Source organism: Polypterus senegalus, chromosome 5 (genome assembly GCF_016835505.1).
Source record: "Polypterus senegalus isolate Bchr_013 chromosome 5, ASM1683550v1, whole genome shotgun sequence".
In the NCBI taxonomy this organism is placed as follows: domain Eukaryota; kingdom Metazoa; phylum Chordata; class Cladistia; order Polypteriformes; family Polypteridae; genus Polypterus; species Polypterus senegalus.
In genome coordinates this window covers 80,068,651-80,095,739 of record NC_053158.1, presented here as the reverse complement: position 1 = coordinate 80,095,739, position 27,089 = coordinate 80,068,651, and the positions used below count along the sequence as shown (strand labels likewise).

The 27,089-nt window shown below is 36.2% G+C and overlaps 1 protein-coding gene across 1 annotated transcript in view; it reads left to right on the top strand.

Moving 5' to 3' along the window:
• Nucleotides 1-27,089, top strand: part of nfx1 (nuclear transcription factor, X-box binding 1) — a 67,192-nt gene that overhangs the window by 17,335 nt on the left and 22,768 nt on the right. Inside the window, exons 4-13 of the mRNA XM_039754875.1 lie at nt 1,690-1,767; nt 5,912-6,017; nt 10,733-10,804; nt 13,020-13,159; nt 13,354-13,453; nt 19,252-19,469; nt 20,288-20,385; nt 20,472-20,502; nt 20,738-20,820; nt 25,053-25,161. Coding sequence (XP_039610809.1) covers nt 1,690-1,767; nt 5,912-6,017; nt 10,733-10,804; nt 13,020-13,159; nt 13,354-13,453; nt 19,252-19,469; nt 20,288-20,385; nt 20,472-20,502; nt 20,738-20,820; nt 25,053-25,161 — 1,035 coding nt within the window. The remainder of the gene's footprint in view (nt 1-1,689; nt 1,768-5,911; nt 6,018-10,732; nt 10,805-13,019; nt 13,160-13,353; nt 13,454-19,251; nt 19,470-20,287; nt 20,386-20,471; nt 20,503-20,737; nt 20,821-25,052; nt 25,162-27,089) is intronic.

Sequence of the window (27,089 nt, the reverse complement as noted above, 5' to 3'; positions counted from 1 at the left end):
CTTACGTTGTGGGAGCAAGTTCTAAATATTAGGTATGGTTGTAAAAGCTAGATGGAGCAGAAGAAACATTTTTTTAGTTTTAATTGCCTGAATTCACTAAGGGCTCCCAATGTTAAACATTTTGGATCTCCCATTTCAAATATTTTGATCTGGAACAATATATGTGTCTGAAAATTTTGAATTCTCTACAGTTAAGAATTGTTTTAAGTGTATAGATTAACTAGCCATGAACTTTACTTACAATGTTTTTATTTGCCCTGTATCCAAATACATAACCTGTACTACTTTAGATTTTGATTAGAGCAGTGTGTTCACAACCTACGGTTGGTGATATGTGAGGAAAAAAACACAAACACAAAGTGTGTGTGGGGGGATGCCCCTTAAAAAGCATAGTGGCTGAACCCATGTATGCTCAGCTTCTCTTCAGTTTCTCCTCTCTTTTCCATCTGATGATCCTACTGCTATGAGACTTCATTCTCATCACACCCACCCCGCCTTGTTCTCATCTTTTGCCTCCACCACCCACACCAGTTCAAAGTCTCCCCCTGCTTACATGCAACATAACGCCACCCTCTCGCTCCCCACTACTTTGACTGAATCCATGTCTGAAGCAAGACTACATGGAAACGACACATTAAAGCCGTGATAACAAAACAGTGATTTTTTGAGAAAAAGAGCATTTTAAGAAGTGAATGCTCTCTTTATTGCTTCTCCCACTCCCCAACAAGGTGTTTGCATAGTATCTGTCTCTCAGACCTGATATAGTATGTAACGTTAGGCTTTTTATATTTTTATTCCTTATCAAACTACACTACTGTTCTTACATTAAAATCTTACATAAGAAAAATTAAAAGACATATATCCACACATAAAACTATCAGTAATCACTTGTTAAAATCCCAAGACGCAATATAATTGATGGGGAATTGAAGAAACCACTTTTATTTGTTTTGTTTGTGCCCAGTAATAGTCTAGTACTTAACCTTTAAAGACTGAACAAATTGTACTACTATGAAACATTCAAATCCTGGAAAGGGTATGTCAAGAAAAAAGTTTGAAAGCACCTGGCTTAAGAGATATCACACAATATTGGATCACATGCTGTATGTATCCATAAACTGCCATAGTTACAGTAAGTATTTGATTTGACTAATAGATCTACTGTTGTCATAAATTGTGCTGTGTAACTACTGTTAGCAGTACGCAAGGTCCAAGATCATGCTTTGCTTTGCAGCATTAAGTTTATATTAGCGGGGGCCCCTCAACAGATGATACAACACTTGGCCTAGGAATTGCATTAGTCTTGCTTAATTAAAAGGTAGTAGGCTTATTGTCTTTTGTTAGGCTAAGGACTGGTATAATTTAGACGTTCCATTAACACATTGCAAATGGAGTAAGTATGTCTTAAATATTTAAGAAATAAATTATGAAAAGTTACAACACAGGCATCTTCATGAAAAGCAGAAATACATCTCTAACCAAATAAAGATAGACCAAAGGAGTACAATTAAAGGCATTCTTTAACTTAAAATAGTTATACCTTATTGGAAAAAATGTTTCTACTACTCAACCCGTAAACCTATATTTACACCATTTTACATTGTCTTTGACATGAAAAATGACTATAAGGTTAAAAGTATTGTTATTTCAAAGATTATCTGACTGTCTATATTGTGCATAAATTTACAGATGGAAACGATGGATGGAGGTGTCCAGCTTGTCAGAACGTTGCAGTAAGAGTGCCAAATGCATACACATGCTTCTGTGGTAAGTTAAGAAAAATATGAAATTGTCTTTGAAACTAACAAAGCTCAGGAACATGTATCATTATATTACAAAAGATTACAGTAGACATCTGTTGACAAATAGAAATAAATAACAATTTCACACTAAAGGGATAATTTTGTTATTAAATGTGGGTTAAGAAGATGGCTGGATGGATCATTTGGGTATGTTTATTGTACAGTTGTGCTTGAAAGTTTGTGAACCCTTTAGAATTTTCTATATTTCTGCATAAATATGACCTAAAACATCATCAGATTTTCACTCAAGTCCTAAAAGTAGATACAGAGAAACCAGTTAAACAAATGAGACAAAAATATTATACTTGGTCATTTATTTATTAAGGAAAATTTATTGAATATTGCATATTTGTGAGTGGCAAAAGTATGTGAATCTTTGCTTTCAGTATCTGGTGTGACCTCCCTTTGCAGCAATAACTGCAACTAAACGTTTCTGGTAACTTTTGATTATTCCTGCACACCGGCTTGGAAGAATTTTAGCCCATTCCTCCGTACAGAACAGCTTCAACTCTGGGATGTTGGTGGGTTTCCTCACATTAATTGCTTGTTTCAGGTCCTTCCACATTTCAGTTGGATTAAGGTCAGGACTTTGACTTGGTTATTTCAAAACATTAACTTTATACTTCTTTAACCATTCTTTGGTAGAACAACTTGTGTGCAAAGGGTCGTTGTCTTGATACATGACCCACCTTCTCTTGAAATTCAGTTCATGGACAGATGGTCTGACATTTTCCTTTAGAATTCACTGAAATAATTCAGAATTCATTGTTCCATCAATGAAGGCAAGCCGTCCCAGATGCAGCAAAACGGCTCAAACCATGATACTACCACCACCATCTGCTTCACAGATAGGATAAATTTCTTATGCTGGAATGCAGTGTTTTCCTTTTTCCAAACATAACGCTTTTCATTTAAACCAAAAAGTTCTATTTTGGTCTCATCCGTCCACAAAACATTCTTCCAATAGCCTTCTGGTTTGTCCATGTGATTTTTAGCAAACTGCAGACGAGCAGCAATGTTGTTTTTGGAGAGCAGTGGCTTTCTCCTTGCAGCCCTGCCATGCACACCATTGTTGTTCAGTGTTCTCCTGATGGTGGACTCATGAACATGAACATTAGCCAATGTGAGAAAGGCCTTCAGTTGCTTAGAAGTTACCCTGGGGTCCTTTGTGACCACTCCTGGGGAGGGTAACAATGGTCTTGAATTTCCTCCATTTGTACACAGTCTGTCTGACTGTGGATTGGTGGAGTCCAAACTCTTTAGAGATGGTTTTGTAACCTTTTCCAGCCTGATGAGTATCCACAACTCTTTTTCTGAGGTCCTCAGAAATCTCCTTTGTTCGTGCCATGATACTTCCACAAACATGTGTTGTGAAGAGCAGACTTTGATAGATCCCTGTTCTTTAAATAACACAGGGTGCCCACTCGCACCTGATTGTCATCCCATTGATTGAAAACACCTGACTCTAATTTCACCTTCAAACTAACTGCTAATCCTAGAGGGTTTTTTTTTTTGCCACTCACAAAAATGTAACATTCGATCATTTTCCTCAATAAATAAATGACCAAGTCTAATATTTTTGTCTCATTTATTTTAACTGGTTTCTCTTTATATACTTTTAGAACTTGAGTGAAAATCTGATGATGTTTTAGGTCATATTTATGCAGAAATGTAGAACATTCTAAAGGGTTCACAAACTTTCAAGCACAACTGTATGTGTTTATTCTTACACTGTTTTAGTGTTTACATAGCAAGTAACAATGTACATTATTCCTGTTAAAAGTGAGTCATTACTACATGGATAATCTCTACAAATTTTGTATTAATTATTTAAATAATTTTAAATAAATGCATTCCACAGACATTTAACTTAAGCCCATGTCACAGTGTGCAGCTTCTAGTCAGAGGGTGTGACAGACTTGTCAACTACAGTTGCTGATCTTGTCGCCAGACCTTGTCAATTTACATGACTGAAAATCACTGGCATGTCAGATTTAGTGACTGCATGCCAAATTTCTTGCATAGTTGGGCTCACCCCTTTTTATGACCACAGGTAACATGCCCGATGAAGCTGTTGCTGTACAAAGGGTTAAGCAAGCTGAACCACAATCTCTTTTTTCAATTGTCTCATGATACATCAAACAAGATATCAACAAAGATGAGGTTCTCTTCTCTTTGTGAGGTTCAAAAACCCCACATTCCTTATTCCATATCACTGCATTATATGCACTGCACTTATGGATTAGCATTAATAGGTTGTCAGCTGTTATGCACACAGCTCTGATGCACTCAACCCTTAAACTAAAACAAAATCAGACATACTTGATTTTTGTTGGGGCAAGTCACAAACTTTGTTGGAACAAGTCAAAGGGTATGTGTCACTAAGCTTATATAAATGAACGCTACAACTAAAAATCTCTGGAAAAGTCACGTGGCATTTATAAAGAGTTGAGTTGAGAGTATGTTGCAGTGTTTGCTAACATTCTAGGTTTTATATATTATAAAAAGAAGGTAGATTATCTTGGTGTCTGTAAAATGACGTGGTCAGAACAAGTTAATTACAGTTGCCATCATTACTAAAATTTGGAAAAGATTCATGGCAATGCTTTCCTTCAAAGGATAATGTTGGCCCTAACAACACAAAATTATTACTTTTAAGCAAAGCTGACTGCCTCAATTAAAATTGCTTTTTTCTTGTCAACAACCAACAGAGTATTCCTTAAAAGACTGAATTTAATAAAACTGGTGTGGAGGTCAAGCAGCACTCTTCATACATTAATCACTTCTATTGACAACATTTCCATTGTCAATGATTATTTGTAAGTAACAAAATACATAATAGTACTCATTTAACAGATGTCAGCATGGTATTAATGTACATTAAGTGCAGGAAACTGAAGATTGATGTTGCTGAGGGGTATGGCAGTTTTTCCCAAGGTCCACTTGATAATTTGTTTAATTGGTTAAAAATAGTTTAGAGTTTTTAAAAATGTTCCTATACATATTTATATTCCAACTACTTTCATCAGAAACATTTTTCTTAAAAATGAACTTGCAGATGGAAAACCTGTCTCTGCACTAAATGAAAAATAACCACATACGCCAAGTAATTGGAGAAATCAAACACAGACGAAAAATGTAGATTTTTATTACTTTATTGCGAACATTTGTTTAAAATGGAAATCAGTACACATATAGTTAAAAAAGGCCATATTAGGCAATCCAGTAGTTCATATGAACCAAATTTCTTCAAAATAAGATTGTAACAAATTCCAAATTTAATATACTTTGACATTATGTATTCCTAAGTTTTGTATACCTGTCAAACCTTCAAACTAATTACAGTACTTTTTGTATATTATATATAATACACTATATTAAATATTAAAAATTGAATAGCTTGGATTGTAGATTTTAAAACAGCTGTTATCCTGACAAGGAACTTTTCTTTGATATTTTACAAATAAATGAAATTCTTACAAATTAAAGAAAATGGCTGATTGTGTTGATGTGCTTTCAAATTAGATTTGTAGCTCTGCTTATGGAAGCTTTTGTGAAATCAAAGTAAAACTGCAATTTTTAGTGGTTTCAACAATGTCTTATTTTGATTTTTCTGCTGTCATCTGTTCAGTTTGTAATGTGTGGGTCATAGACTTGCACAAGAAAGAAAGAGGTGAGTCCAGATTTCCAAAAATCTCAGCTTTATTGTTGTGAAGACCAAAACATTCTCAAAGCATTTATTCAAACGGGAGTTGTCACTTAAACACATGCAGCATGCAAGCAGTGACAATGACGTTGTCCTGCATTCAGTCCCTTATCAGATCATAAGAACAGATAGCCTTCTTGCAGAAGATAGAAGACAAAAAGTGAATGCAAGGCCAGGTCAGTTGCCAGTTTTAAATGTTCCCCACATCAAACATTGGGCAACAAGGTGTGTTATGTGGTGAGCTGGCAAACTTGCAGTTGCACCAGTGGTGAACAACCAATCTCTACCTGCAGTAACAGGGTTTCAGCACAGTTGGGGGTTGTTGGGGTCTCATAAATCTCCTAATATATTTACATATATGAATATATACTTATTTTGTATATTTACTTTCATACTATTGCAGGAAAAGTGAACAATCCTGAATGGAACAGAAATGAAATTCCTCACAGCTGTGGAGAACTGTGTGGTAAAAAACGATCAGGTCTTGACTGCAATCATCCCTGCAACATGTAAGCAATATTAATACAAAATATCTGAAATTGTAATTCTGTCATTGTTAAGAGGCTTTCTCATGTCTGTAAGCCAGATTAAAGTCTGGTATGAAGCCACTGATTAACAGGTGAAATTATTTCTAGCTTGCCTAGTGGGATCTTTATTTTATTGGATGCAGTTTAGGATATTTTATAATTCTCATTCAGCATCTTAGTGTGTCAGCTGGAGTAGGAATGTATATTACAATAAGATGTACAGTTTGAATATAATTAACCACTTAAACCCCTTATCAAGCGGGGTCATTTTTGCTAAATCGCTTGTAATTTGACCTCTCCAAATTAGAATCATTGCTGTTATTGAACTATCTGGAGTATAAACACATGTTTGGTCTCTTTGTAAAGGTAACATTCTCTAGTTTCACCCTTAGTAGTCAGAATCACTGTAGGTGTGACTGATCAAAAGTTATGCACATTAGAACTCACAGAAAAAATGAATTTTTTTGATCTCGCCTAAGTTTTTTTGTGAAAATAAAGGCCTCTATAGCTGCAGTAGGTAGGTGGGGACAGAAACACACTATGTACCAACAGAATAACTTGTTGACTACTCACATTTCAAATTTGAAAAGAATACCTGTAAAAATGACATTTTTACACCAGTTTTATGTGGGCATGTCCAGGTGCTTTTTAGAGGGACCTATGGTTTATCCATTATCCACATTTTGGAACATATGGAAAAAGTGTAATAACTTTTGAATGCTTCAACCCACAGATATCAATGAGGGCTCTACTGAAAGCTTACACCTAAAGGAATCTATATCTACACACAGTGTCACTCTATTAGTTATGGAAATTCATATTCCATAATAAAAACAATAAAAAATACACATTTCAATATAAAAATAGTCAAAACAAGTCTTATGGGCTAAAAATATATATATATATTATTTTTACTTTTTTAATAAAATGCACACAAACTATATACATTTTTTACAAACTGTTACAATACAGCTCAGCGTTTTCCATGTGCCACTGATTGTAGCAATCTAGCAGGCAGAAAGCACAAGGCGTGTCACATGTCGCTCTCTGCCATTAGACGCCACCTGGTCCGATTGATCACTTTCACGCGCATACATGCATCTATTATTTAATCGAGAGTGTATTTACGTTTATCTGTACTATTTCCATATTTAAAATGCGAAAAAAACTAGGTGAAATCACAATAAACAACCACGCACCAAGTCTGCAGACTGGCACAAATGCCAGCTTCGCGCAGCTCCGATCGGTTTTGTTTACAAGTTGATATGGCAAGTTACATATCGACGTGCTCAGCTGCTCATTGGCTGTAAGTTTGGAGTGACACTCACATCGTCCAATCAAACTGGTAGATTCTACCAGGGTTTGGAGTTGTGCGTCATCTTTCAGCTGTCTGTGACACTCGTTGGCTATACGAGGTGCCAGTCACCCCAGACCCATCGTAATTGGCCAACTTAGGTGTCAATCAGAAGCTAACACTTCCGTGTAACATGCTTTAGCATGGTTATTGCCGACAGAAACAAATTACGTCTGATATGATCAATAGAAATGAAAAAAAATGTCGGAGCTAGTCTCGAGTTAAAAAACGCTTTCTGGAGTTTTGTCCCTTTGAGGATCTATCGTGTGTTTTGGACCTAATCGTTTTACTGGATTATATTCCCTGGAGCCTTACGGACAGAATGAGATCAATATTGCTCGGAAATATTGATGTTTGACTTGCAGAGAGCCTTCAAAGGTAGGAAAAGTCAGCTCTTAAAAAGTATTTACTTCTCTGTAAAAAAGGATTTAGTGTCAGTGCTGTGGTTGTTGTGTGTCAAAATGGTTTATATCATCGGAAAGACGAGACTCTGAATTTTCATTTGATGTGTAGTGTGTCGAGGTGCATGACAGAGGGGCATGCACACATGGCTGTGATATGATTGTGACGTCGTAAAATCGTCGTTAGTACCAGGACCGGTACGTGTGCATGTTAAGGGGCACAAGATGTTCCATGGACATGGACAATGCAATATTTCAAAGTTGTTTGTGTATATTGCAATAAACCCACAAGTGAAACAATAGCAGTTATTGCATTTTTGTATACACAAGGGTGTCTTCTTTTAAATACATTTCCATGTTGACTGCTCCTTTTCATTATTAAAATATGTGATTTGCACACATGTAACCTAAGGTAGGCAGAGTGTCACAGCTGAGTGAATCTGCTTTTATCACATATCCCTGCTACATTGAGCCACATGCAGTGAAAGTCACATTACCATTGACTAGCAGAGTTTTACACTGTTCCAGTGATGCATAGTTGTCTGTGATTGGTCATTTGTATTACATGTCACAGCTGTTCGTAAAAGGCAAGGAATAAAATGCTTGTGTGACCGCTCATCTTTACTCACCATTACGCACAAAGCTTGAGTCAATTTCTGATCATAGTTCTGACTCTACCTGAGAACAACATGTTTGCTGAAGGATGTATTGCTACACTGGTTTGTAAGTATTGCTCAAAATATTGCTTTGAAACACTGGCATGCAATTTTACACTTCAAGCATCATGGATTGAATTTACACCTGGACACACCTGTTCTCCCTATGTTTGTTTTCTGAGCAGTGCTCTTTCAATTTCAACTTAGAGTACCTGCATCGTTTCTAAGCTTATGCTGAACCTGTGCATGTCAGAGCTTTCTTTCTTGTGAGGCTCATCCCTTTGATCGCATATCACTGTATTACATGTGTTATTGGATCACGAGCAAAAGGTAGTGTTTTCAACTTGTGACTGGTTCATTGTGTAATTCCCCTGCCCCCACTCATCAAAGGGATCAACAACACCATGCTATAATGTTGATCCCTTTTCTAATCATGATTGCTCAAAACCCCCAAAAAATGAGTGCAATCACAGAGGGCAATTTACATCGAAGTGCACCCCAGTGAGAAGTATTCTATTGATCAAAGTGGCACTACAGCTACGAAGGACAAAGAATTGTGTGAAATCGAGGTGCAAAGCCCCACCCATTGATCCACACTATTTGCATGTCGAGAACTTGAAAATGAAAATGCACGGTGAAAATGTGTCTTTTCATTTTTGCAGCTTCATTGCGTTTCAGGCTGAAGATGAAATTGCAAATGGGGTATTTTATTTTGATTTAAATTTTTGCAGCATTTTTGCACGCAGACTTTGAAAGTGAATTCGCAAAAGAGAGATTTCATTTTATAGCTTTAATTGTTATTTACTTTTTTGCAGAAAATACCTCCCATACATAGTGACTTCATAACATATGCATAAGCATGGAATGACATTTAAGAAGAAATACTAGATGAGTTTTGAGCAGTTAACATCAGTATTTGAAACATGTGGAACAATATATTATTTAAAAAAAAATTCATAGCACTGCTTTCATTCAAAATTCACCATAATTTAACTAATGTACATATTGCCACATCAGACTCCACACATATTTTGGGTGGGTTAAGCTCCTTGTTTTAATACAATGCAATGACATCTACTGTATAAAACATGTATATTACCTTGTGAATAATATTTTAAGTTATTCAAATATTGCTTCTTAAATAATAAATGATATTCAATCACTTATTCATATCTCTGTAGACATGACTAAACTAAACTGTTAGCCAAATTTATTCTCCTATTGGACATTTAAAATAATCTTGAGTTAGAAGAAAGAAAGATCATATCTTTCTATAAGTCTACAAGTTACACATCTTCAGTTGCTCCCTTGTAGCAATCACATTGATCATTCTTGAAAATGTGTCCTCACAGTACTTAGAGTAAAAGGAAGCATTTTAAAATGAGGATCTAGAGATGATGTTTGTTGACAGCGAATTGAATGAATGGAACATAAAAGAAAAAAAAATGGCCATCATGACTGATAACACCGCTGTTATGGAGCTACTTCAAGTCGGCTGCTTTGTGCACACGCTCACTTTCACATCGCAGGCTGCTCTGAAAATCCCAACAGTTGCTTTCTTGCTTAGCTGGGTGAGGCCTGTTGCAAACTTTTTTTAAAGAACACACATTTAATGACAAAATAAACTATTAGACGTAAGCGTTGAGATTAAAGTGGAAGTGTTGAGAATAAAGTCAACGTGTCAACTTTAAAGTAGAAATGCCGAGAATAAAGTCGGCATGTTGACTTTATTCTCAGCATACACTTTTTTTTTTCTTTACTGTTTTTTTTTGTTCTCCATGGCCCTAATACACTTCCGTAGATTGTTACTTCAACAATGAGCGTTTAAATTTAGGTGTCCAGCAAAGAATGTTGTATTTCTTTTTCCCATCCTTATATGTATTATTTGAAAAAGTCCTCTAAGAGGAGAAAGCTAAGTTGTGAGCCATCCAATTGACTACATTTTCCAGTCACTCCAAAAGGGAACATTGTGCCATGTATAAGACCGCTAGAAGCAACATTTTTCTGTCCTTAGAAAATAAATTGAAGAAGTATAGTAGTATACTGGTCTCAATAACCCAAAACTAAGTAAGGTGTGATTTACAACAATTCTATGTGGTCCACTCTTTTATTTTGTAAATATAAAGAGGAGCAAAATATGACTTTAAAAACAAGCTTTTGAAAAAAAATGCTGAATCTGTTTTGATTTTTATTTAATACCCTGAGTGGTCTTAATTTGTTAAGTGAACATTTTACACATTTCTTTTATTATTTCTATTTAAAAAGTTGCTTTTTTATTTCTTACAGTTTGTGCCATCCAGGACCTTGTCCACCATGCCCTGCATTTATTACTAAAGCATGCATCTGTGGAAAAACAAGGTGAAGCTTAATCTTTGACTTTTAAAGTTCCTTTTAGTTGTACAACCATATATTCTTCATTTTATCTGTTAAAAGATTGCATTGATGACAATGAAAATGAGTAGTCATCTTTACTTCTTTATCTTTACTTAGAAATTGTGTACATTATTAAAAGAAATGTCTTAGAAGGTATTCGTGCATCTATCCATTCATGGTTGAGACAACAGCAGGGAAAGGCAGAAACCAACCCCAAAATGTAGCCCTAGTTGATCGTAGAGCACACTTAAACACATGCCAACACAACACACTGTCAGTTAACCTGACACATATATGTTTGAGGCAAAAAATGAAAACTAGAGAACCCAGTGGAAATCCAACCTGCACAGTTATTGGGAGAATGTACAAACTACCTTCAAACAGTTCAGGCTGGGATTGGAACCACTATGGCAATATGCTACCATGTAAAAATTCAATTAAGTTATGTGTGTATATATATTAAAAAGTTATTATATATGTAAAAAGTTGGGACGTTGTGTAAAATATAAATAAAATCCAGAATGCAATGATTTGTTAATATTATAAACCCATATTTTATTCACAACAGAACAGAGAAAAAAATATCAAAGAAAAGAATATGGTCATTTTGAATTTAATGGCAGCAACACGTCTCAAAAAAAGTTGGGACAGGGCCATATTTATTACTGTGTAGCATCCCCACTTGTTTTAATAACATTCCGTAAAAGTCTAGGAACTGAGGAGACCAGTGCAGAATGTTGTCCCATTCTTTTCTGATATAGGATTCTAGCTACTCAACAGTCCCGGGTCTTCTTTGTCCTTTTTTCTTTTTATGATCTGCCACATGTTTTCAGTTGATGAAAGGTCTGAACTGCAGGCAAGCAAGTTCAGCACCCAGACTCTTCTATTACGAAGCCATGCTGTTGTAGTAGATGCAGTTAGAGGTTTGGCATTGTTTTGAAGAAATATGCAAGGCCTTCCCTGAAAAAGACATTGTCTGGATGGGAGCATATTTTGCTCTAAATCATGTATAAACATTTCTGCCTTGATGGTGCATTGCCAAATGTGCAAGCTGCCAATTCTTTAGGCACTCATGCACCCCCATACCATCACAGATGCAGGCTTTTGATCTGAGCTCTGATAACAAGCCAGATGGTCCCACTCCTCTTAAGTCTGTAGGATGCAGTGTTGATGTTTTCCAAAAAGTTTAAATCAGTTTAAATCAGCTTTGGCCTAGACAAGACGATGTTGTTTTCAGGTCATGTTCACACATGGCTTCTTCTTTGCATAATAGAGCTTTAACCTGCATTTGTGGATGACACAGTGAACTGTGCTCACAGACAATGATTTCTGTAAGTGTTCCTGAGCCCACGCCGTGATGTCCTTTTTTTATTAATGCGGTGCCACCTGAGGCTCTGAAGATCACAGGCATCCAGGCTTGTTTTTTGGCCTTGTCTCTTGCACACAGAGATTTCTCTAGATTCTCAGAATCTTTTGATGATATTACTTACAATTGATGATGATGTTCAAAGTCTTCATAATTTTAAGTTGAAGAACATTATTTTGAAGTTGTTCCACAATTTCAAGATGCAGTTTTTTGCAGATTGGTGAACCTCTGTCCATCTTTACTTCTGAGAGACTCTGCCTCTCTAAGATGCTCTTTTTATACCCAATCATGTTACTGACCTGTTGCCAATTAATCTAATTAGTTGAAAAATGTTGCTCCAGCTGTTTCTTTTTAGATTCACTTAAATTTACATCCTTTTGTTGCCCCCGTACCAGCTTTTTTGAGACATGTCCAAAATGAATTAATACTTTTAATTAAATAGTGAAATGTCTCACTTTCAATATTATGTTTCTATGTTCTATGGTAAATAAAATATGGGTTTATGAGATTTGCAAATCATTGCATTCTGTTTTTTTTTACATTTCACACAGCATCCCAATTATTTTGGAATTGGGGTTGTGTATGAGAGAGAGAGACACACACACACACATACATCTTTACATAGCATAACATCTGGTATGTATTTTAAACTTAATTAGTATGTACATTAGTGAAACCTTGCAATGTTATTTTTTTTTCTTTTACACTGTACAGAAAACTTCTAAAATTGTGGAAAATACTGAATGGTCATAATTTAACGTAAAAGTTGGTAATATAATATCCATATGCAGTGATTTAAAGTACCTTTGTTTATTGTCCTTTCTCTTAAATAAGCCAATCTGTACGTTGTGGACAATCAACTACAATTAATTGTTCCAATTCTTGTGGTGCTATATTGAACTGTGGAAAGCATTCCTGCTCTCAAGTGTGCCACAGTGGAAAGTGTGAGCCATGCCAGCTTCAAGTCAATCAAGGTAACAAAAAATATACATCTGAGATGTAATAACTTGTTTGCAAACACCATATACTGTATCTAATCATGTGTCACTTTTTCAGTAAACATAATAATCTAAATAGTGTCCATTATTTTATTTTTAATTTAGATTTTTTTTTATTTGTATGTTAAAAGTGTTTAACCAAAGTTTCTTTTTTTTCCTTCCACTAACAGTCTGTTATTGTGGTGCTAGTTCCCGGGAAGTACCTTGTGGCACAGATAAAGAACTCTATGATGGCAATGGGAACTTTTCTTGCCTTAAACCTTGTGAGAAGTAAGTAATGTGAACCATTTATTTAGTTGGTAATATGTGGTTGTCATCAAAGACATTACAAGATTCCCTCATTCTTAATCTAAGACTCATGTGATTATTGTAAGACATTGGTATTTCGTTTATTAATGAAGCATCATATATTTGTGGATTTCAGAGTACTTTAAAATAGTAGTCTTAACAATTATTAGCACTTACTAGCTCCCTTCATATGGTTTAACCAAAACATCTGTTTAATGAATTTTATGCAACCACCAATCTAAAAATCTAGAAACATCATTTCCTCAAAATCATAAATGTCTAAAATATTAGATCCCCTTCAGTCAAAGAAAAAAAATAAAATTCTGCTTATCCAAGCACAAGTAAGGGAGTTTATAGATATCCTTTTTCAAGAGTTTGAAAAAAAAAGGCTGTTGTATGCAGTCTTCTTTCTTTAGTCATCATCATGAAGGCGAACTAACACAAGGCAAAAGGGGCAATATGTTATTAAATGTTAAAAAATCAGTATTTTTCAATATGCACATTTCTGGAACATTGTTCATTAATGTTAACCAGCAAAACAGAAAAGGTTGCAAGTGAATCTTGAGCCTCCATGCACAATAAGGGTAATATAACAAGACAGGCATAAAATAATTTATTAGTGATACTAAGAAATATGCAGTGGCTCCTTTCATATTGTAAATCATCAGTTGATATCTAAGCCAAAATTCAATTTAAAAGAGATACCAGAATATAGTCTTACTGAAGATAGGAAACACATTGAAGCTCATACGATGCTCTTGGTCATATAAGTTAACTTTTCATTCATTTATATATTATCTCTCAAGAGTGTCCTGAGTCTACCCTTAGGTCTCCTCCCAGTTGGACATGCCGAAAACACCTCCCCAGGGGACACCAGTGTTAAAGTGGGCAATCTTGAAAGCTAAACATGCTTGTGCCCGTCCAGTACTTGGATGGGAGACTGCCTATAAACACCAAGTGCTATAAGATTAAAATGCAAGGCTAAATTATTAATTTACCTATTTTTCAGCTTTTGCCAGATTTTAATTTTGTACTAAAGGTATTTCAGTTTGTCTTAAAAAAAAAAAAAAAAAAATTGCGGAAATGTTTTGCTGTGCATGTCTAATATGTTTAAGACAAATTTTATTTTTTGAACAGTTGAATATATATATAAATAATATAAAGTCAATGCGTGTGTGTATGTATGTATGCATCTATGTATGTATGTATGTTCCAGCATCACTTCTGAACAGCTGGAGTGATTTTCATGACACTTGTACACATGTTTCTCATTGGTCGACTAAAAATACTGTACTGTGCACCGTCACCCTTAGGGGTGAAACAATCTCTGTTAATCCTAACCACCTCCTTCTGGGTGAGGGGTGATCTTGCAATCTTGTATGTATGTTATCATCCAGGTGACACTCGGAACGACCACCAGAGGGCAAACTGGAGGTGACTGCCAGCATTCTTTATATTTGAGCACCACCGTGCCCCAGTTAATTTTCAAAGTAAATAAAGTTGGCCGGTTCCGAGCATCAACTGGATGATAACATACATACAAGACCATAAGACAAGCACATTAGTGAGTCTTAATTGTTTGTTAATTTATTTTTATTTTTAAAGGTTTTTTTCTCAAACAATTAAAAAAAACACTATTTTCCTCCTGGGCAACACCGGGTATTTCAGCTAGTATCCCATAAAACAATAATAATGATTGATTTACTTTCATCAATGATTGCATTTTTCTTTTTTACTAGATGATTACAGTGGTGTGAAAAACTATTTGCCCCCTTCCTGATTTCTTATTCTTTTGCATGTTTGTCACACAAAATGTTTCTGATCATCAAACACATTTAACCATTAGTCAAATATAACACAAGTAAACACAAAATGCAGTTTTTAAATGATGGTTTTTATTATTTAGGGAGAAAAAATCCAAACCTACATGGCCCTGTGTGAAAAGTAATTGCCCCTTGTTAAAAAATAACCTAACTGTGGTGTATCACACCTGAGTTCAATTTCCGTAGCCACCCCCAGGCCTGATTACTGCCACACCTGTTTCAATCAAGAAATCACTTAAATAGGAGCTGCCTGACACAGAGAAGTAGACCAAAAGCACCTCAAAAGCTAGACATCATGCCAAGATCCAAAGAAATTCAGGAACAAATGAGAACAGAAGTAATTGAGATCTATCAGTCTGGTAAAGGTTATAAAGCCATTTCTAAAGCTTTGGGACTCCAGCGAACCACAATGAGAGCCATTATCTACAAATGGCAAAAACATGGAACAGTGGTGAACCTTCCCAGGAGTGGCCGGCCGACCAAAATTACCCCAAGAGCGCAGAGACGACTCATCCGAGAGGTCACAAAAGACCCCAGGACAACGTCTAAAGAACTGCAGGCCTCACTTGCCTCAATTAAGGTCAGTGTTCACGACTCCACCATAAGAAAGAGACTGGGCAAAAACGGCCTGCATGGTAGATTTCCAAGAAGCAAACCACTGTTAAGCAAAAAGAACATTAGGGCTCATCTCAATTTTGCTAAGAAACATCTCAATGATTGCCAAGACTTTTGGGAAAATACCTTGTGGACTGATGAGACAAAAGTTGAACTTTTTGGAAGGCAAATGTCCCGTTACATCTGGCATAAAAGGAACACAGCATTTCAGAAAAGAACATCATACCAACAGTAAAATATGGTGGTGGTAGTGTGATGGTCTGGGGTTGTTTTGCTGCTTCAGGACCTGGAAGGCTTGCTGTGATAGATGGAACCATGAATTCTACTGTCTACCAAAAAATCCTGAAGGAGAATGTCCGGCCATCTGTTTGTCCACTCAAGCTGAAGCGATCTTGGGTGCTGCAACAGGACAATGACCCAAAACACACCAGCAAATCCACCTCTGAATGGCTGAAGAAAAACAAAATGAAGACTTTGGAGTGGCCTAGTCAAAGTCCTGACCTGAATCCAATTGAGATGCTATGGCATGACCTTAAAAAGGCGGTTCATGCTAGAAAACCCTCAAATAAAGCTGAATTACAACAATTCTGCAAAGATGAGTGGGCCAAAATTCCTCCAGAGCGCTGTAAAAGACTCATTGCAAGTTATCGCATACGCTTGATTGCAGTTATTGCTGCTAAGGGTGGCCCAACCAGTTATTAGGTTCAGTGGTAAATTACTTTTTCACACAGGGCCATGTAGGTTTGGATTTTTTTTTCTCCCTAAATAATAAAAACCATCATTTAAAAACTGCATTTTGTGTTTACTTGTGTTATATTTGACTAATGGTTAAATGTGTTTGATGATCAGAAACATTTTGTGTGACAAACATGCAAAAGAATAAGAAATCAGGAAGGGGGCAAATAGTTTTTCACACCACTGTATATCTGTGTACGGAATTTTACAGCATATTGTAAAGTATTCTATGTATTTGTAAAGTATTTACTTTCTGCATACTTTATCGGGTTGTAGACTTAATTTTAAATTGATAAATTTGCCATTTTTACCCAGCTTCAAGCACTGTGTCTGGCAAAGACCAGGCTCTGCTGAACAACTGCCTATTATCATACCCACAGTAAAGCAGTGTCATGCCGTGGGTGTTTCTCAGTGGCATGGACTGGGAAAATGATCAGAACTAAGGGAAGGATGGATATAGCCAAGTACAGACTGACCGTTGTAGAAAGCTTCCTCCAGAATTCATGCAATCTCGGACTGGTGCGACATTTCACTTTTGAACATGGCAAAGACCCAAAGTATACAACCAAGACAATAATGGAATGACTTCAGGACAAATCTCTGACTGTCCTTGAGTGACACTTCAAAAACCCAGTTTAAAACCCCATAAGATATCTGTGCAGAGACCTGAAGATGACTGTCTGTAGACACTTCCCTTCCAATCTAACAGAGTTTGAGAAGATCAGCCAAGAAGAATAGGATAAACTGTCCCAGGTGTGCAAAGTTTGTAGAGATGTAACCAACAAGACCCAAAGCTGTAATATCTACCATAGTAGCTTCTACAAAGTACTGAATTAATAGTCTGCATACTTACACAATGGGAGATTTCACTTTTAATATATTTAATAAATTTGCAAATCTTTCTCAAAACATTCTTTCACTTTGTAATTATATGTTATTGAGTGTAGATTAATGGGCAAAAATGGAAAATATATCCAGTTAAAATTAATCTTCCACTCGATAAAGTGTTCAGAAAGTGAAGGAGTATGAATAATGTCTGAATCTTCCATATGTCTTTAGTCATTTTCAGCTTTAATATTTTGACCTTTTCTTAAACATATAATTTAAAAATAGTCAAGTACAATTGCCCAGTGAATCTGTATGGGTCACAGTTCTGTAGTTTTACTGTCATGCAGTTTATGTTCTCGCTTAATCTTCATCATTTTTATTCTGCCTACCACTGTAACCCTCATCAAAGTAACATGCTGAATTGGGCTAATTAATCCACACTCAATCCTCAGCAGTTTCCTCCAACACTTCCTGGGGAGTTTCTTGACATTCTGATGCCACCTAAGAGGTGCAATCCTTTGGGTCTTCTACCAGTGATCAAGACTTGTATATCTCCTGTGCAAAGTACCTAGGGGACACTTTAACTACAAGCACAAATCACCTGAAATTGAGTTATTCAGTAGGAAGAATAAGTTGTCCTATTCAGGAGACATTCTGTGCAACTGACTTCCCCACAGTGTTACAGAGAATTAAGGCCTGCATTTGTACTCAGAAACCTCCTTGTGTTCATATGATCTCATTTTTATGATTACTAACCAGTGCACAAGACTATAAGTAAGGATAGTAAACTAGATTGACTGGTAATGTCAAAGTTTCACCTGAGGACAATCCTAGTTCGTAAGTCTGTAAAATTGTTGCTGCATAAATATAGTGGTTAGTATCAAGATCATCTTATACCACACTTGTGAGTAATAATGCCCTGAAGTACTTGAACATATCCACCTTGGGCAGCTGCTTACCTCATACCTGAAGAGAATAAATCTTTCTTTTCTGGGGGAAGATAATGATCCCAGCCACATCACACTTGCATATGACCCATTCCAGCACATGCTAAAGATCACACTCTAATCATTCCCATGGGACATCATCCACAAAGAGTAGAGATGCAATCCTATGGTTCCCAAATAGATACTCTACAATCCTGTACTGTACCTTGATATTTTGTTGAAGAAAACCATGAGCAGGAGAGGAGACAAAATGTGCTGTTCGTGGAGTTGAGTGATTACATTAAACAGAGTCAACTTAAAGTCAAGTATGCAAACTGTAGTCTTACTTCACAAATACAGGGAACTAAAGTCATGCAAGAGTAATGCTAGATCCACCTAGTCTTAAATCTCTTTTTTTTTTTTTTTTAAACAAATATGCATGGGTTTCCAAGTTATAATCTGTTTCCAAATCTGCCAAACACATGTAGTCAAAACTAGCAAACACCCCTGATCCCTCAAATATCTATGGAAAGATGAAAAACAGGTCTACAGTTCCAGAGGCAGAATGTAATCTTCATCATTCCTTATTAAACAGAGAATCTGATCGAGTACCTCAGCCTAGACTTTCCAAGGGAGAAAGAGAAATAAAGTCCTTTGGTAACTGGTAAAGTAGTTAATGGATTTTTCTTTATTTAACCTTTCCCTTTAGAGAAAACCCAGTTCTGAAGATTTCTCCTGTGCCAAGTTCCCAATCTTAGAAGAGGAATTGCATAAATATACATTATGTTTACACAGGTTTAAAACCAGAATATTATTTGTTTTATTTTAGTTTCATTTTTTTTTCTTTCCTTAGACAGCTTGGCTGCAGGAATCATATTTGTGTGCAAGTATGCCATCCTCAGCCATGTCCTCCTTGTTCTCGTGTTCCTGAGCTAGTGATCTGCTGCCCATGTGGACAAACACCCCTCTCCAAACTCCTTGAACTTGGTTATCCTGAAAGAAAAAGCTGTACAGACCCCATACCATCATGTGGAAAGACATGTGGCAAACCACTACTTTGTGGAACAGATGGTTAGTGATTTTCATAAATGCTGTTTCATTATCAGTTTTAAAAATGAATGCTTACTTATCTTAATTTTAATCTATAATGTGTTTTATATTCTTGATCTTAAGGAACTGCTTAACCATTTTTTCAAATTATAGCTCCTGGATTCAGTCAGTTTTAGAATAAAGAGAAGTATGGTGTCAGTAATATGTCCAGACTTAAAAACCAAAACAGCTATTTTTTACTAGAGTGACCTAACATTCTCACAATTGTTTAGTGCAATTCACGGTTACAGGGGAAAGAAGCCTATCTCCGTATCATTAAAAAATAATTAAAAGGCTTGCTAGAACCAGAAGATCATCCATCACAGGGTCTATTCATGTGCACAGAATACTTTCGCTCACATGGGAGCCAATTAAGAACCACTTGTTTATGTCATGTGCACATGTTTGGGGATGTACCAGGAAGAACCATTCATACATGGAGTGAATGGGAAATCTGGGGTTGCAAAAAGTAAATAACTTATTATAAAAACAAAAGGTTTGTCAAAAAGCAAGCAGAATTAGTGGATTTTATAACTTTGGCCCCATATTGAAACATAAAACATATTTATATATTTAGAATAATGTTAACTAGTGGTATTTTGTCTTAAAAGCTAATAAACATATTTTTCTTAGGATCTATTGCAATAGCTTTTTTGTATTCATTTATTTTTCAGTGCATATTAATGTTTAAATAATAATATTTAAAGAATAAATGGACCAAAAGTTATTTAAGATATTTTGCTTTTTGTTCCCCAAATAATTGTTTAACTGCCGATTCCTTCTTATTCTGTCTGTCTTAGATTCCATTCATACATGTGAGAGTCTCTGTCATGAAAATGAATGTGGGCCTTGCTCCCAAATGTCAACCATCAAATGCAAATGTGGATTCAAAACTAAAGTAAGCAACCAATCACTAATTAGGTATGAATATATTCATTTTTAGAGTTTAAATCAAAATTTCTGTTTCTTTTTGTTTCATTTTAGGATATTCCATGTGCTTCAATACAAAATGAAGGTATGCCAATTTAAACACTACTTGATCTTTTGTAAGTGTAAGAACTAATTCTAAATTGCTTTTAATTATAAGTTTTTGTGCTAAATATATTTACATTCAGATTACTGTTTCAAAATCAAAAGAAACACAGTCTCTTTTTCTCCCAGTAGCAGCTTGGCTTGATCTATATAAATTCTTTTTTACTCTAAATTAAATAACCTGACTTCCTTTTTTTGTTCTCTTTTATCATTATTAGTTGACCTGACATTTTCATGTGACAGGAGATGCAACAAAAAAAAGTCCTGTGGACGCCATAAGTGTAATGAGCTCTGCTGTGTGGTAAGCGTCACAAGGAGCATTTTTGTTACATGTCTTTGCAAAACACAGTTGTACTTCTCACAGAAATGCAAATTGTTAAAAGGCATTTAGATTTTTAATGTTGCCACATTAAATTATATAATTGTGTAATCTTAGTTGCAAATGTGGTTAAGTTTATTTTTATATAATATCTTCACTGAATACAGGCTGAGAGTGCTGTAAATACATATACAGATAAAATACAAATGTAATTTTTTTTACACTGACCTTGTGTACACACACTAAACTGCAAGTTAGGTTAGACAAGTAGTAAAGGTAGCAATTTGAGATAGATTAACGGTTAATAAATGGATTTGTTCTGAAATATTAACATTGAGATATTTCTAGGTGACAATGCAGGAGAAGAGAACAAAAACTAGTCATCAGAATCCCTGGAAAAAATAAACCTTGGTGATTCTTCTGTTGGTTATAACTAAAAATCCAAGACAAAGTCAGAATAGTCAAAATTTAGGAGACCTACTACTGTATGCCAGTTAGCTGTACGCCACCACCTGGGCATTGTTGTTGTAGTGGTAGTAGTAATAAGAATAATAATATATTTAATTTATATAGCATCTTCCCCATGCTAAAGGTGCTTCACAGAGTCTCAGAAAGAAACAGCAATTTCTTTTTTAATGTCACAGTATGTAACATTGGATACAAATGTTTCCTGAATAGAATACTAAAATGAGTACATACAGGTTATACAAAACAATAAATAGAATTAAAGACATTAAATCAGACAAAAATACTAAATTCAATACTAAAAGAAAAGCCTAGCAAATAACATCATTTGTGATATAACACACACACACAAATTATACTGAACATCTGGACAGAGTGGAAAACTGAAACGGGGAGTCACAATGTCATGTTAAGTTAAAGCCTTCCAAAACAGATGAGTTTTAAGTTGTTTTTTAAAAGTATGAATTGAGTCAGCTGATCAAATTAATTTAGGGAGGTTGTTCCAGGGTCTGGGTGCTATATAGCTGAAGGCCCTGTCATCCACACAGTGCAGGTTAGTGTAGTGAACAACAAGATTGCCAGAATCAGAGGACCTTAGTTGGCAAATAGGAGCACAGGGATGGAGAAGGTCATTGATATAGTCTGGTATGAGGACATTTTAAAGCTTTTAAAGACACAGGGAGCCAGTGGAGGTGAAGCAGGATGGGTGCTTGCTGTTGGTGGTTTGTGTTAGGACTCTGCTAGCAGAGTTTTCATTCAACGATTAGAAGCGGCACCTGCCAGTAGGGAGTTGCAATAAATGATGCGGGATATGATAAAAGCATGGACAGACATGTAATTGTACCGAATTACACAAACTTAGTTTGTGCTGTCCAATAAAAAAAAATGTAATTTCATCTTAAGATTCAAAGGCAAATGATTTTGATGCCTTTGTCATGGTGAAGAAAATAGCTTGGCAAGTATAGCAGATATATCAAGAGCCTCCACATTATACAGAGGGAAGAAAACAGAATAGAGGATGAGCAATAATAGCTTATAATTACTGTGATACTTCTGTATTTTACATGTCACGAACTGATGGAAAAAAGAGCAACTAAGCACCAGTTGTAATCAGGATGTGCTACACTAGATGAGTGAGTCTTCGCCCTTGATTTAAAATCTAAGACCAAATGGGGGAGTCTTTTATTCAAGCAGCTTTTGTTTTCGTTGGACCTAAACTTATTTAGAAGCCTGCATTTTTACTTAAGAATGGAAGATATGTGGTCATATTTTCCAGTTCTAATAGTGACTCTTACAGTAACATTTCAGTAATCTGAAAGCTACATTTAGAACAGCCAGTAGATCATGCATTTCAGTAGTCAGTTCTACCAGATATAAATATGAGGCAATTTCTCAGTATTCCTCATATTTAGAAACTTTTTTTTTGCATAAATACCCTAGTTCTTGGCTCAATGCATTGTAATTTTTTTATGTGGTAATTGGTAAAGTTGCCACTGTGCAGCGGTTAGCACTTCCACCTCTGCTTCAAAGTACCAATTTCATCCAGATCTCTGTTAATTGTCAACATTAGGATAATAGAAAAGTTACGTAATTGTTTATTATACATGGAATGGCATATGCTAACATCTGCTTATTCATTAGGTTAAGCCATTTATAGTGTTACTAGGAACCAACTTTAATGATAATCTAAAACGTACTTGAAGTCAGAAGTTTACATACACTTAGAGTGAATTCTTTAAAATTCTCTTTATAACCCCTCCACAGATTTTATACTAACAAACTATAAATTTGGCATATTATTTAAGACATCTACTTTGTGAAGAGCAAAAGTAATTTTTTCCAACAATGTTCACAGACAGATTTCAGTTTTTATTGACTATATCATAATTCCAGTGGGTCACAAGTTTACATACGCTTTGTTAACATTTGGTGGCATTGCATTTAAATAGTTTAATTTGAGCCAAACATTTTGGGTAGCCTTCCTCAAACTTCTTACAATAAGTTGCTGGAATGTTGGCCTATTCCTTCCTGGTGTAGTTGGTAGAGGTCTGTGGGCCTCCTTGCTTGCACACACTTTTTCAATTATGCCCACAAATTTTCAGTCAAACTGAAGTTAGGTCTTTGTGATGGCAACTCAGATACCTTGACCTTGTTGTTCTTAAGCCATTTTGGCACAACTTTGGAGGTATTCTTCGGGTCATTGTCCATTTGAAAGACCCATTTGTGATGGAGCTTTAACTTTCTTGCTGAGCTCTTAAGTTGTTGCTGCGGTATATCTACATAATGTTATGTGATGATGCCTACTATTCTGTGAAGTGCACCAGTCCCTCATGCATCAAAGCACCCCAACAACATGATGCCTCCCTCACTTACGCTTAACGTTTGGGATGGTGTTCTTTGGATTGCAAGCCTCACCCTTTTTTCTCCAAACATAACGATGGTCATTGTGGACAAATGGTTTGATCATGGATTCATCAGACCAGAGGAGATTTCTCCAGAAAGTAAGATTGTTGTCCATGTGCCATTGCAAACTGCAGTCTGGCTTTTTAAGGCAGCTTTGGAGCAGTGGCTTCTTCCTTGCTGAGCAGCCTTTAATATTATGTCAATATAGCACGTATTTTGCTGTGGATATAGATACTTGCCTACCTGTTTCCTCCAGCATCTTCACATGGTCCTTTGCTGTCGTTCTGGGATTGATTTGCACTTTTCCTGCCAAAGTTTGTTTTTCTCTAGGAGACAGAATGCATCTCCTTTCTGAGCAGTATGCCAGAAGTGTGATCCCATGGTGTTTGCACTTGCGTATTACTGTTTGTGTAGATGAACATGGAACCTTCAGGCGTTTGGAAATTGTTCTCAGGATGAACCAGATTTGTGGTGGTCCACAATTTTTCTTCTGAGGTCTTGGCTCAATTCCTTTGATTTTCCCCATTATGTCAAGCAAAGAGGCAGTTAACTTGATGGTAGGCCATAACATGCATCCACATGTTGACTCCAGTTAGACTAATTGGCTATCCGAAGCTAATTGTCTAATTAACAAAAGGATTGACACTGTTTTCTGAAATTTTCCAAGCTGTTCAAAGGCACACTTAACAAAGTGTATGCAAACTTGTGACCAACTGGAATTGTGATATAGTCAATAATGATGTCTTAAATCCCCAAATTATAGTTCGTTTGTATAAAATTTTTGGAGGGGTTATAATGTGAGTTTTAAAGAATTCACCCTAAGTGTATGTAAACTTCTGAATTCAACTGTAAATATCCTTTTTTTAACCTGCTAATCCATTTCAGGGTTTTAGAGGCCTGTGGTTGCACATGGTGCATGAGTAAATTTTTAATATTTATTTAAAAAGAATCAAACTTAAATGCAATTCAAGTGTATTTCTTTGGTGTAAACTGGGGTGTTCAGAGTGACCAGGACCCCAAGCTGTCCTTTTATTGCAGTGTGATCCATCCAGTTTCATTTACCTTTCAGCATTAATGCCTGGTTTCTCTATTAATGTATCAGGAGGGACAGTTTCCCTAAAATGTAATACACACAACTCCAATAACTCATACCATAATGATAATTTTTTTATGATTTCTGATTTTATGTAGTGCTAGTAGTGTGTGCAGATTTTTGTTTTTTTGTTGCATGTATTGATTTTGTTGTTAAAAGCAAGAAAGTCATGTGGATTTTCTCTTGTAGTTCGAAAAGAGCTACAAATATTTTTCCATTTTAATTACAGCAGGTCTTTTTTATTATGTAATAGGATAAGGAGCACAAGTGTTCTTTGATCTGCGGATACAAACTAAACTGTGGACTGCACAGATGTGAAGAGCTTTGCCATCGTGGAAACTGTCAGAAGTGCTGGCAGACTAGTAAGTGTTTTTCCTACATCATTGTGTCACATAATGTCCTTAAATTGTTTAATACTGCAAGAATATTTTTTTCTTGTCATTAGTTTACTTTGTTTAATACCTTTAGCCATTTGTCCAACAGAACTGTTCTGTTCAGGAGTTAAATATTACCAATGTGAGTTCCTGTTGGAAAGCACCATACTGTTTATTTAAAAAACATAAGTGCCACAATGACTCCTAATTTTTCCTCTTATGGTGTTCAATGTTATTTAAATTTGGACTTTGGGTTTTTTAATGAATGCCACAAGTGTAGTTTATATGTCCTTCTAGTCCTTCAAGAGCTATGACTAAGAAAAATAGACATAATGTTATCAAAGCTTATATTTTTAAGTGAAGTTCTTTTATCAAATACATACTATAAGTTTACAGATATTTTATTTTTACGCTGTATTTCAGTTTGAGTTTCTATACTCATGGCTATTCACAATATTATAATTTAGCAGAGGAAATGACTGGTACCCTTTACGATTAATGCAAGTTGTCAATCAAAAATAGATCTATGGGCATAACTCATTTTATTGCTGTCTTCTGCCTGTATTTTATATTTAAATATAATTGAATTTTAATAAACTGCGCAATAATGTTATAACCATGAATTGCCAGGCATCAATTAATTCATTATTTTTAATACATACGTTTGGATGTTTAACTGAGAGTAACAGGCCCTTTTTTAGTTTTGAGCATGGAAAAGGTGCATTATAAATCAGAATTGGCTGATTTTAAGACCACAGAGGTTAGTGCTGGGGCTACAACCTACAGAGCCCTGAATTCAAAGACGCCCCAAAAATCAGAGTGAAAAAATTATGTGGCAGGCTAGTCCATTTTGCCAAAATTTAATTGCAACAACTCAAAATTGTACGCAGCACTTTGTATGGCCCCTGTGTTCTTATATACATGCCTGACAACATCGGTGCATGCTTCTAATGAGATGACAGATGGCGTTGTGGGGGATCTGCCTGCATACTCTCACCACATGAGGCCAGGAATTGTCGTGAACCAGGAGCCACTGTACCAGCATAGGGTCTGACAATGGGTCCAAGGATTTCATCCTGATACCTAATGGCAGCCAAGGTGCCTTTGTCAAGCCTGTAGTGGTCTGTGTGACCCTCCATGGATATGCCTCCCCAGACCATCATTAACCCACCACCAAACTGCTCATGCTGAATGATGTTACAGGCAGCATAATGTTCTCCATGGCTTCTCCAGACCCTTTCACTTCTGTCACGTGCTCAGGGTGAACCTGCTCTCATCTGTAAAAAGCACAGGGCACCAGTGGTGCATCTGCCAATTCTGGTATTCTATGGCGAATGCCAATCGAGCTGCATGCTGCTGGGCAGTGAGCTCAGGGCCCATTAGAGGACATGGGGCCCTTGGGTCACTCTCATGAAGTCTTTCTGGTTGTTTGGTCAGAGACATTCACACCAGTGGCCTGCTGGAGGTCATTTTATAGGGCTCTGGCAGTGCTCATCCTGTTCCTCCTTGCCCAAAGGAGCAGATACTGGTCCTGCTGATGGGTTATGGACCTTCTATGGCCCTCTCCAGCTCTCCTAGAGTAACTGCTTGTCTCCTAGAATCTCCTCCATGCCCTTGAGACTGTGCAGGGAGACACAGCAAACCTTCTGGCAATGACACGTATTGATGTGCCATCCTGGAGAAGTTGGACTACCTGTGCAACCTCTGTAGGGTCCAGGTATCGCCTCATGCTACCAGTAGTGACACTGACTGTAGCCAAATGCAAAACTAGTGAAGAAACAGTCAGAAAAGATGAGGAGGGAAAAATGTCAGTGGCCTCCACCTGTTAAACCATTCCTGTTTTGGGGGTCATCTCATTGTTGCCCCTCTAGTGTATCTGTTGTTAATTTCATTAACACCACAGCAGCTGAAACTGA